Source organism: Aedes aegypti, chromosome 3 (genome assembly GCF_002204515.2).
Source record: "Aedes aegypti strain LVP_AGWG chromosome 3, AaegL5.0 Primary Assembly, whole genome shotgun sequence".
In the NCBI taxonomy this organism is placed as follows: Eukaryota; Metazoa; Arthropoda; class Insecta; order Diptera; family Culicidae; genus Aedes; species Aedes aegypti.
The window spans coordinates 108,147,006-108,160,498 of NC_035109.1; the positions used below are offsets into that span (position 1 = coordinate 108,147,006).

At 43.5% G+C, this 13,493-nt stretch overlaps 1 protein-coding gene across 1 annotated transcript in view; it reads left to right on the plus strand.

Moving 5' to 3' along the window:
* LOC5570160 (DNA-dependent protein kinase catalytic subunit) overlaps positions 1–13,493 on the plus strand; it is a 112,490-nt gene that overhangs the window by 87,760 nt on the left and 11,237 nt on the right. Inside the window, exons 5-6 of the mRNA XM_021849074.1 lie at positions 1,846–8,804; positions 8,865–9,049. Coding sequence (XP_021704766.1) covers positions 1,846–8,804; positions 8,865–9,049 — 7,144 coding nt within the window. The remainder of the gene's footprint in view (positions 1–1,845; positions 8,805–8,864; positions 9,050–13,493) is intronic.

Sequence of the window (13,493 nt, forward strand, 5' to 3'; positions counted from 1 at the left end):
GATTTCGGCGTTGTGTCGCTGCAAGCACTCTTATTTGAAACCATCTAGACCAACTCGATGGAAATCGCTGCGAAATGGCGTCGCCGAGGCTTAGGCACGCCCATAAAATTGTGCATGCAGCGAAACAACAACGAATTCACGGCGATGTTTCGTCGCTGTCACTGTCGCTGCACCGTCGCATTGAAGTTTCCATAAATAGAACAAATGTGCATGTATATGTGCGTTTCGTGACGTTTTGCTCTCCATATGCGTGAGTCTGGAACATTTTCACCAGTAATCAGTAACAACTGTTGTTAGTTGTCCCAACTAACGGATCGGATTCGCTAGTTGGAAAGCAGTTGTGTTCCAATCAGCAAATCTACGCTGTATTGATCAATTTTCATTTTTGATTTATTCGTTAATCTTCAGAAAATCACACTTCAATTCAAATGGAAATATCTTAATAAATTATCCGGACAGCCCTCTGATACTCCTAAAAATACCACTGACATTCTAGCGGAAATCTTACTAATACTCTTATAAAAGTTACTCTGGAAATTCCGTTTGAAATTCTTCTGGAGTTCTTCCGGACTCGCTCTGGCATTATTCCGGAAAATTTTCAGAAACTCTTACGGATTCCTAGTGAATTCTTTCGTGCGGAATTTCCATTTGTAATTCTTCCATAAATCCTCATGGGACTCTTTAAGATTTTTACGGAAATCCGTAAGTAATTCTTCCAGAAATCCCCCCGAAATTCATTCAATAATCTCTCTGTGATTCTTTCGCAAGATTCTCCCTGAAATCCTTCTACAATCCCAAAGAAATTCCCAGAAAATTTTTCGGAAGAATTCCAGAAAGATATTCGGAAAAGTCTTGGAATTATTGTCTGAGGAATCCCAATGGTATTTCCGGAAGAATACCAGAATAATTCACGGTAGAATCCCATGAAAACTGCCGTTAGCATCCTTGAATGATATCTGGATGATATGGTATTTCCGGATGAATCTCAGAAGCTTTACGGAAGAGCAGGAATAATTCCCGAAAAAATCCGGAAGAATCTTTGAAAGATATTGTGAAATCTTCCAGCAAAATTTCCGGAAGAAATCCGGGAGTATTCCAGAAGAATTTCCGAAATAATCCTAGGAAGATACTTTATAGAATAATCACATGGAGATCTAGGAGGAATGCCCAGAGAAGTAATTGTGGAAGAACTTTTGAAATAATATTCGAAAAAAAAAATCAGAGGATCCTCCGAAAGAATCCCAAAAGGTTTTCCGAAAGATTCATCCCAAGATATCCGGAAGAACTCCAACAGTATTTCCGGAAGAGTCCCAGAAGTATTATAAGGATATTGGCGAAAATAATACAGAGGTATTTCAGAAGAATTCCAGAAGGATTTTCGAAAGTATCCTTGAAAGATGTCCGAAAGTATTCTAAAAGGATTTCCGAAACGTCCCAGATGATTTTCGTTAGAATCCGGAGGCATTCTCGCAAGAATGCCAGAAGTATTAGCGGAAGAATCTTAGAAACCTAGGACATTTTTAGAAGAATCCTTCAAAATATCCGGTAGAATTGCATCAGGATTTTCGGTAAAAACTTCCGTAATATTTCCGAAACAAAAATTCTCAGAATTTAATTTCACAGAGGGATTTCTGCAAGGGTCCCTAAAATATGTTCAGAAGAACCATAGAGGGATATCTAGAAGAATCCTAGAAGTAATACCAGAAAGGTTCTATAAAATTAGTTGGAAGAATCTCATAGCGTTTCCAGAATAACTTAGAGAGATATCAGTAATTTAATAGTATGTCATAAGTTATATTTTATTGTAACATATATGTTTCCGCAATTCCCCCACAATTCCTCCAGGACCAAACTCTGTGACCATTTGCTGCAGCTAGCCACCGACACGGACATTGCCGTGTGTCAAATGTTCGAACCGCTACTGTTCCAGATCATACACTACCTAACGCAACCGTCCAAAATCGGCCTCAAGGGTACGGAAGTGCTCGTCAACTGTCTGATGGAGTCCATATCGCACCAGACGGATACCGGCGTGCGAGATCTGGCTGCACGCTGCATACGGGAATTTCTCCTGTGGACTATTCGACAAACGCCTGCCGACCAGCGTAGTGCGCTGTCGTCTTCGTCGAGTGCCAACCTCTCGGTCATGCTCGAGAAGTTGCGTACGTTTAGCTTGGATTCGAATCCGAACCGCCGTCTTGGGGCAGCTTTGGCATTCAACAACATCTACCGCATACTGCGCGAAGAAGATGCTCAGATAGAGCGCTGCTGGTTCGATCTGTTCTACGTGTTCTGTATGAACTTCGTCATGACGGAGGACTTTGATGGTTCGACGACTAATTTGGAGCAAGTGTCGGCCACCATCGATCATCTGGTGCGGGTTTTGGTGGTGAGGAAGGTCGTGTTCAACCGTGAAAGCAGCGTAAGAATTGTTCCTAGGGTGTTTGGGGGCAGCTTGCTGAAGGATCTGGTACTGTGGTTGTTCAGACAGTGTAGTAGCAGGGAGTCGAGTTACCGGCACAAGTGTATGGAGGTGTTTCCAAAATTGACGAGTTCGGTGGATGGCTGTCGTTCTGCAGCGGAGTTTGTTGGGAAATATCTAAGCGACCAGGAGATACTGGATATATGCGATCACGTGGATACAATGCATGGAATTCGCAGTGCACCTAATTTGCAATTCATTGCCGAGAAGAAGCTTCCTATCATCATGAATGTCTATCTTTGGTTGGAGTATCTTGCATCGAGCTTGGATATGTACTACTGGTTGATTAAAAATTCCCTGCTGCGGAACGCTGAAGAGTTCCTGAGTGCCTCCAACCTGTTCGCTCCAGTGGCATACTTTCTGGAAAGCGTATCGAACGCATCGATGTTCGAGCTCATGACAGTGATCCGACCAAGTATCGTAGAAGATAGCTACGCTAGCATCGAATTTCGTGTGTGCACCGACAAGATTATCAAGTTCAACCTGCTGAAATGTACGATCATTGTGCGAATAGTAGACTTGCTAAGTCTCGTGCTTCCGCTGAGGTGTTGCCGAAGTGTGCCGGACGCCTTCTGGGATTCTGCAGCGGTGTCTCAGTTCGTAGTCGATCTCGTATACCAACCACAAAAGCTGGGCTTCGACTTCAAATCGTGTCGTGAAACTATGGAACAGGTTCCCAAGCGAGTGATGCAGCTCCTGGACAAAATTGAGGGGTTTGAAAATCTACACTTCAAGGAAACGGTGTATCAAAAACTGTCTGAAAAGCTCAGCTCTTCTATGGAGGACTTTGCGGATCGAATTGAGGATTTAATGAGCTCGGAAACAATAGGATTGGAAGACGGCAACTGTGCAAAGGGAAAATTGATGGTGGCACAGCGGTACACAACCTTCAAACGGTACTTCAGCTCAGGAACAATTGATTTTTTGGAAACGATATCGAACAAATTGCTGCACAATATTTTCAACGGTTTGAAAAGGGAACGTCTGGATGAACTGTTTGTTGTCGACTTGACACCAAGCGTGAAGAGATTCTTCTCTTGTCTGTTACATATAGTGCTACTGTTCAAGTCCACTGGAACCATGGAGCTGTTGGTGGAATTTATGCTCAACGAGCAGAAGTTACGATTGTATCAGCAGACTGTCAATTCGACTATTTTGCATGGAGAGCACTTTGTCAATACGTTCGATCAGGTCATTTTCGAGTATGTTATCCAGCGTCTCCCTGAGAGCTTGAACTTGATCCTAGATAGATTGTCTGCTAACAATTTTATTGCAATCGTAAAGTGGATGTGTAACTTTTTGGAGTTCTTATACCAGAGAAAACGTGCGGAAGTCCCCGCATTGAAATCGGTTAGTGAATTCCTGCTCGCTAAATGGGCTCCTATCTGTGACCGAGCTTCAGAAATCGATAATAAGTTTGGATCAACAGATCTTCGTCTCGTTGAGTTTATGTCCAACCTTGCAATGGCTAGTCCATTTGCACTCAGTGAAATTGGGCGTAAAGCAGCTGGTTTCGAACGTTGGCTGCTGACCTTGATCGCCAATGCTCAGAATTCGTTGGATTTGAAAGCGAAGGCCATGTTCTTACTTCCGGCTTTGGTGGGAGATTCAGACTTTGAGAAAGCATCCGTGGCGGAAGCTTTGCAAAAGCTGCAGAATCAGCACTTCCCGTTACGTTCCTCAGAGTTCATCGCAAACAGCGCCGAGAGAGTTAGCTTTGAAAATTGTCTTACGGCTCTGTTAGACGCTATGGTAGTTTCCAGGTCTCCGGTTCTATTGAAGGCCGTCATCGATGCAACGGCTGCTGATCCGGAGCACATAGCTGAGCATAAAATACGAATCGCTCTGGAGAAGTACATGAGCAGTCAGAACAGCAATCAACAATGTTTTAATTTGAAGCAAATATTCACCAAATTTCGAGAAGAATCTCTGGAACCAAATATCCGTCTGACAATGCTCAAAAGATACTTAGTCACCTCACTGCGAGTTTGCAATGTTGAAACGATCTACACGTTCTACAAGCTTTACATCAAGAACATCAACGACATGATCCGCAGTAACTACGGTCAGTTTGGATCCGGTTGGGAGGCTGAACACGCACTCGTTAACCGCCTTGGAGGCTACCAGTTGATAGAACTATACGTTGCCATTCTCCAGCGGGACTACCTGCTGACCGATGACTGCATTGTTGCCAAAGCTTTATACGGCGAGAGTGGAAAAATTCCGGGAAACCGATTGATTACTGATTTGACAAAGAAAGCTTATGCCGCAAGATCAGAAGTGTTCCTCACACCAGATTCCCCAACAGCGGAGTTATTTAGGAAGTATCAGTGCGCAGCCTACCGGGCTCTAGCTGCCATCATTAGCAACACCAAAGAAGATCTTCAACTCTACAACGTGTTACTGTTCAGAGAAAACGCAGACAAAAACGAATATATTTGGAGGAAACTTGTTAACTGCACCGAGGACCATTTGTACGACAGCTTCAGTCAAGAACTGGAAGATTATCCCAAGATCAAGGACAAAATCGTTTCAATTCAGCGGTTGAGTTCCGATTCGGGCAAGTCCCACAGTAATCGCTTCAAGTACATTCAAATGACAAGCGTATTCGAGTCTTCACTTAGTCAGGATGTCACCAAGTTGGATCTGAATTATTCTGTCGTGCGAACTACGCAAGAGATGGCCACCAGAGAAGCTGAAGAATTTGCTGCCTTAAAGCAACATCGAGCGACAGTGTCGCTGGAACGATCCAAGATCAACGATCATGAGGTTATGGCAACGATCTGCGCCGTCATCCAGCATATGCACGAGAACAAAATCACACCAGTGGTTGAGGGGGCGCGTGCTACGCCACCTCCTTGGGTGAAATTCCTAGCGGCGTCCTTACGGGATCAACAGCAGCACAAGAACGTCCGACTCTTCTTAGCCAAGGTCATTGATAACTGTCGGACATGGTTGAAACCGTACGCAGCTACGCTCATCCCGCCGTTGATGCAAGTGATCGTCGACGAGTGTGTCGCTTCGCAGTTGAACACTTTCGTTACGGACTTGATCGCACTGATCTTGGAATGGGGCGATCAATCATATCAACCGGCAAGCGTCGATGAAATCAGTTTGGCATCCGGTTTGGTGAAGTTTGTGATGAGAAACTGTTACCATGCGAGAAGGGAAGTTTTTCGTTTGAATTTGGAGCTGGTTAAACGCTTGATCGAACAATGGAAGGCGGTGATCAGCGTGCCGGTACAGCTACTGTATGACATGATAGGCCCGACGCAGGACCCCGAATCAATGCAGAACATCGGTGGCTTGCAGTTGAATGCTATCGTCATGGCCAATGGGCTAGTTCCGTGGACGGAGACCTCAAAATTTGACTTCATTCGGGCAATCTTCAGGTGTTTGGACTCCGAAAAGGCGGCTGTATATCGACCTGCTTCAGAGCTGCTTGGAATGTGTTTGAATAATTTATACCCTGGTGGTGAGGAGCAAGAAGATGAGAGATATCAAAACGAGTTTGTGGCTAAATTGGTAACAATGCGAAAACGTCAAGAAAAAAAGTTCATGGATATCATCTACGGGATACATAAAGCGTTCCCGATAATTGTCGACTCATTTCTGGCCGTTATTACCAACGCCGTTCCCAATACGAATGGAGCTCCCAAGAGAATCCTTTTGGAGATGTTACTTTCGCGAATTGAAGTTTTCAAGGAACAAGTTCACCGGGAGCTGGTGTCACTGGATTTGAAAGGAATGCTAAAGGATCATCAATATCAGCTGCTAGCGTTACATTTGATCAACAAATCTTTGTCCCTTATGTCCGGGGAAAATCTAGAGAATCTACTGGAAAATATCGTCTCCATGACAGGAAACGACCGGGCGGAAGTGCGTGATATTGTATACGAAATTCTAATCTTTCTTCAAGAGAACTCTTCACCTGTACTATCATCTGAGAGCCAGCAAAAACTTAAACGTGCCTTGCTTGCTGGCCTAAGCGATCCCGAACAGTCCATTCAGAATCGCATGTTCGATTTTTGGACAAACGAATCTCGTTTCCCTACCGACATCGACAATCGCTTCCGTCGCGTCCTGTCGGACCTCTACGAACCATCCAAAGAGGCAGATTATCTCGGATATGCCACTCAAATACTACTCGATTCAGCCGTGAAGAACCCAGAATCCAAGCGTAGAATTTTCCAACACGAGTACGAAGTGGATGTCAAACTGAGAGAGTACTCTATCGATACACGCTGGAGGCAACGGAATTCCTTCGCTTCGGCGCCATTGTTTGTCGAATCCCAGCAGCGACTTTTCACGGGTGGTGATGGCTCCCAAATGGAACGACTGATCAAGGCGACTCAGTTCGGCGACGAAGGTGGCTTGTTCGAACCCACGCTTGACCCAAGCATCATTACACAACCGGCTACCAGCTTTGCCCTTCCCACACAGCACTCACTTATGTTCGAAATCAATCCACCAATTTTGGATCGTCGATCACGGCGGACACCCCAAATTATGACACCCACTACCAGAAGTGCACAGTCTTACGATAGTCTTCGAAAGCGAATTCTCAAGGACAAAGATAGATCAGCGCGGGATCAAGCTCTGAAAGCTATCGATCGGTACAGCTACGAAACCGTTCGAAAAGCGGAGAGCCACAAGATGAGGCAAGGAGAGGTGGTTCTGTACCGCCGGTATCGAATCGGAGATTTCCCAGATTTACTCATCAACAGTTTGGCGTTGTTGATGCCTTTACAGGCACTTTGCAGGCGAGATCCACCGTTGGCCCGTCAGGTGTTCGTCGCCATATTCTCCGGCATACTGGACGAATGGGATCAAAACGAGGTGGATTCACGGGAAGCCATTGGCGCTATTGACGGTTCCATTCAAACAATCTTTACCGAAACCAAGAATTGCGATCCCAACCTTTTCGGAGCCTTGATTGAGGTGGCCATGATGCGTCCCAAGCTGTTCAACCTCCCGGCTGAAGGCGTGACAACGGTAGCCAGCGGAGCCAACATGATGACCATGGGAGTATTGTATTTGGAAAGTAAACTGCACGAGTACGACTTTCCGGAACAGTCGATCAGCTCTCGATCGTCGTCAGTAACGCTGGAAGCGCTTCATTGGATCAAACTTGCCGAACTGAACCATGCGTTGAACGAGTACGATATTCTAGGCGATATTTTCTCGGACAAGATGGATAGCGACCCGCGGCTGAGGGAAGCAATCGAACTGGAGAGCGGTGGAAACTTCTACAAGGCACGCGAAATCTACCTTCAGATGATACGGGACAACCAGGCTCGAGTTGCCGAACAGAATTTCTGCTTCCAGTCTTATTTCAACTGCTACGCTCAGATGGGAATGTGGGAAGACCTGGTTCCGATTTTGGAACGGCAGGTCGATGGAAACATGGAGGAATTCTGGACAGACGAGTGGAACTTGGAGAACATTCTGCCCAAATATGTTCATTCCAATACGCGGTTGAATTTGGCAGGCGATGAACGAGGCCGACGTTTCATTGGTTTGTTGGAAACTTGGATGCATGTTCCCGATCGGATGGATTACATCAAATCGAACTTTGGCGAAGAGATAGCCATGTTGCAGATTGCCAGCGGTGAATACTCCAGAGCAAAGATGTACTCGAATCAAGTCATGCGCCAGTTTTTGGAAGAATGGAGCTACCTGGATGTGCTCTCGGACAAGTTGAGGGTATCAAAACTGCTGGATATTCGCAAGGTATCGGAAATCTATTCGTTCAGCAGTCTTCTGAGTAACCGGATGGAGGAAGATCAATTGAAGAAACTGGTATTCAAATGGAGTAGTTCATTCCCGACGGCGTCCGATTCGCCGACAGTTTGGGACACATTGCTAGTCTATCGCAAATTCGTGTTGAACAAGTTGGAGACCCTGCTAGAGGCTTCGGCCGACGATCGTCTGCACCAGATAGACTTTGTGAAGCAACTGACGGATGCAGTTTTCGAGACGGAGCTGCGGCTGTTGGATGCTTCGTTTGTACAGAATAACTACCAATTCGCGAGAAAGATCATCAAACGGCTGGATGTGGTGGCCGAAGAGCAAAGCGAACGGGGCTACCGTTGGCGAATCGCTCATCTTAAGTTGCGACGGCTTGGTGAGTTGAAGAGTGCCGGTGAACCGGCAGTGAGTTACCAGAAATTGGATCGCATCTGGCAGCGATTGAAGGCGGTCGTTGAGGAGGCTGGTTCGGAGAATTACAAGGCTGTGAAGGTGGCCGGATTGCACGAGCTGTTCCAAATGACCGAAATGCTGAGGGAAATTGTTCAGAGCAATCCTCAGTTGGGTCAAGGTAAGTGATTTGAAATTCGTATTTAAGGATATGTATAACGGAAGATATTGTCTTTTGCAGATTCTATGGAGGCTCAACTGGTTGGGCACTCTCGCCAAAGCTTGCAAAAATCCATTGAGGTGTTGAGCGAAAATATGTTCGATGATAGTACCGCGCGATCAAATGATGTTGCACTACTGGCAGACTGCCATTTCAAGATGGCGCAGTTTTGCTACGATCAACTGGAAGTTGAAGTTCTTGGAGAGGTAAGTTTTGGTACAAACTTGTACGCTGGCTGCGCAGCTTTACCCACGCTTCTGACTCAATATTTCATCGCAGTTCTAATTTTGTTTGAATGTACACTAGGTGTCTTGTCTATTACAGTCTACCGTTTTCCTTGTTTAGGGGAGCATGCCATTCGGCATAAGGTCATGCATAATTACTATTTGGCAGAACAATCATTTGGAATAATGGCCTATTGGCATAACCAGAATTATATGAGTGCCAAACTAAAGTGTTTTAAATCCATAATGCGAATATATCAGATGATATTATTCGATACGCGATGCGAAAGAGAGAGCCTTCCGAGGATGAATACGTGGCGAAAAGACGCATGGTTGCTAAGGGAACAGTGAGCTACGCGGCCGTCCTCCAGAGTGGAAAAGCTGGCACGAGCCGAGCTCCACGATGAAGAGAACAGGGCAACAGTGGAGAGGCCAACACCACGTCTAAGGCCAAGAAAGGCAAGAAAAAGAGCCACGGAATAGCCCGAACAGGCCCGAACCAGGCAGTGCTTCCACAGGAACCTCGGGCGCAAAGCAATAGCAACCCGTGGACTCGAGCTGGAAAGAAGATTACAAGGAAAAACCCGGGATCGGCGACCAAGGAGAATAAACCGAAAACAGCGAAACATAGGAACATATGCGAGGCCCTCGTTATTAAAACGGAGGAGGCGAAATACATCGAGGTTCTGAAGGCGATGCGAAGCATGGAGAAGTTATCGCCATTGAACTCTCGCCGAGCGGTGTCACGAACCCATGCACAAATTTGCTGGTTGAAAATACTGCCATTTGATTTTGCTGGGAACAGCTGATCTTTGTTTATATTTTCCACCAGCAATTTTTAAGTAGTGTTGGTGAAATGTACCGTGTATGTACACGAGCGCAGAAACCACTATTGGGCGCAGATGTGCGGAGCACAAGGCGGAATAGGATAGATGAAATCATCCTAGTCTTAAAGAAAGACGCCAAGCGAAAGGGTGCAGCTTATGCTGCCCATATTCGCATAGTAGACGTAAGCGCCATGGTACCAAAGTGCTTTTTTTCGTTGATATAGTTATATGCATTTCAATAATATACAATATTATCGTATTTCGAACAGTATTATAATTTTGATACTTTGTATCAAACATTATAACTTGGTTTGATATGTTTTTGATAGAATTAAAACACATTTTGTTATGTTTATGTTACTACTCAAACACTTTTTGTTATAATTTTAGTTATTTTAACAACATCCTGCATCAAAATTGTAACAACCTATGTTCAAAAATACCTTATAACATAATAACATATGCTGATATGATTTTGTTATGTACCCTTAGTCGGGTATGCATTCTTTACCTGATAATACATTCGTTGGACATGTGAACTGCACTTATTTGTTCTGAAATATTTGTATTATAAAAGGAAACGGATTGACATGAGCACATTCACCAACTTATCCGAACAAACACTCGCGTTGCCTAGTGTTTATTCGGACAGTTTAGCGTATAAACCAGGTTGCAATGACAGTGACCTGGTGTTCACGTCAATTCATCCATATAATCGTTCATCAAAGTCACTGATTGGACGGATAAAATGACGTAAGCGTTTTCAATTGACAAAAGCAAGAAATTAGTCAAAAAGTGTGCTTCAGTCAACTTTTGAATTTCAATATTATTTAGCAAATGTAAAGATTATTTGACCGAATTGTTGAGAGATTGAAGAATGCAACTGGGAACACAAAAACGCATTTTCCAAGCAGTGTGAGTGGTTACGTCGACATTGCAAACATTTGCAGTATGAGCAACTAGCACTTGGCGACGAGGTTGATGTGTGTTGAAGATCGAACTAATCAACCTTTTGTGTTTACGCTAGTTACCTGATCAACACATCTTCTCAGTTACCTTATTTTTAGATAGATCAACAAGAGAGTATTAAGTTCATTCCCAATTCAACCTTCGTCATGTAAAGACCAAAATTAAAGAGGTTCTTCAGTGCGCATCGTACCTTCGTGCTGTGCGTACACGAATTCTCTCTGCTCTTGGAAGTTTTCTTAAAAACTACCTAAAGCAATAAAACAGTACTTTTCAGTGCTAAAATTAAAAACGGTACTTTTCAGTGCTACTAAAACAGTACTTTTCAGTACTATTTTTTCTACTATTGATCCCTTTACGATCCTTGTTTGGACCCGTGCCTTCGATTTTTCGTTGGACCCGTTGGCGAAAGCTATCGGTGGTAATCCTTCTTGGACACCGTCTTGGGAAAAAACCTTTCGAAGGTCACGTCTTCTTTCGTTTATTAATTAAACATGGTATCAACAACAAACAAAAGGAAGGGTGAATCTCTGAATTCACTACTTCCTTCCAAAAAAGTGGGTTTTAAAACTGTCACTACACGTGGCAAGAATGGAAGAAAGGACGTTTCCCCGGAATGCGCACTTTCTTCCAAGGGTGAAATGAATAATTGTATCGAAATGAGCAATCAGTTTGATGCTCTAGACAAATTTTCCGAACACCAAATCGAAGCAGCCTCTAGCCCAGGCTCTTTGATTCAAGTGAGGAAGCAAAGAGTGCCGCCTATCGTGGTCAGTTGTTCCGAATTTGGGGGATTTAGGCAGGAGATCTTGAACTCCATTAGGGGAATCAAGGTTTCCTTCCAAATCGCAAAGAAAGGAGACTGTCGCGTTTTGTCGGAAACTCTTAAAGATCGTGAGCTTCTTCTCAAACATCTTGAAGAGAAGAAGCACAAATTTTTTACTTATGACGACAAAACTGAACGTTTGTTCAAAGTTGTCTTGAAAGGTCTCTCAAGTGACTATAAATCACCTGAAGAGATCAAAAATGGAATAAATGATTTACTTGGATTTTCCCCAGTCCAAGTAATCATTATGAAAAAGAGAACCCAATCTGGCATTGTTCGGAAAGGGCTTTCTCAAGAATTTTATTTAGTTCACTTTAACAAAAAAGAACTAAATAATATTAAAGCTTTAGAAAAAGCAAAACTTTTGTTTGATGTCCGTGTGACATGGGAACATTTCCAGAAACCTGGAGGAAATTACCAGAACCCCACTCAGTGCCGTCGGTGCCAAAAGTGGGGTCATGGTACAAAAAATTGTCGCATGGATGCTAAATGCATGATTTGCGGAGGTTCTTCTCACGCCAAAGACGTCTGTCCAGTGAAGGAAGATACCACCAAATTCATATGTTGTAATTGCGGGGCTAACCATAAGTCCAATTTTTGGAATTGTCCTTCACGCAAAAAGGTCATTGAGGCTCGTGCCAGGCAGATGAAAGATAATATCCGTTACGATAACGGTCGTTTCCGGAATTTGCCTGGTAGAGTATCGAACAATGCTCATTTTTCAGTTAACGATCGCTTGATCATGAATCATATCCATCAGGAAGATCATAATCATGCTCATTCACAAACTAATTTTAATCCGTCGGGTAGCCGTTCGAATCTTTCTATTTCGAATGTATCTACCCACGGTAAATCCTTTGCCGATAACGTAGCAGGAAATTCGAACTCCTCCCCTGTTCGATCCATGGGTACCCATTCTACTTGTTTCAAATCAAATGGAAAAAAACCCTACCGCCACAGGTAATTCCGCTTCTTCGTCTACCGGAAATTCCAATGGGAAATCACATGACATGTCTGCCTCTGATTTTAATTTTCTAACTGAACAATTGAATCTAATGATTGATGCAATGTTCAAAACCACCACTATGACTGAAGCAGTCCAAGTAGGTGTAAAATTTACAAATCAAATTGTTATTGGATTACGTTTTTCTAATGGATCCAAATAATAATTTAAATATTTTAAATTGGAATGCTCGTTCTCTGAATGGTAAAGAGGACGAGCTGTTTAATTTTCTTACGGTTAATAACGTGCATATAGCAGTTATTACCGAAACGTATTTAAAACCTGGATCTAAACTCAAAAGAGATCCTAACTTTTTTGTTTATCGTAATGATCGACTTGATGGGGCATGTGGGGGAGTTGCAATCATCATTCATAGGCGTATAAAACATCAATTGTTTTCATCATTTGAAACTAAAGTTTTTGAAACTTTAGGTGTTTCTGTTGAAACACAGTTTGGTAAATATACTTTCATAGCTGCCTATTTGCCTTTTCAATGCTCTGGACAGCAAGTTAATTTGCTCCAAACTGACTTGCGTAAATTGACTCGCAATAAGTCAAAATTTTTTGTCATTGGTGACTTTAATGCCAAACATCGGTCATGGAATAATTCTCAAAGTAATTCCAACGGCAGAATTTGATTTGATGAGTGCTCTTCAGGATATTTCTCAATTCAATACCCTCATAGCCCTACATGTTTTTCCTCTTCTAGAAATCCATCTACGATTGACTTGGTCTTAACCGACGCTAGTCATCTTTGTAGCCTATAAGTTACTCATGCTGATTTTGATTCTGATCATGTCCCTG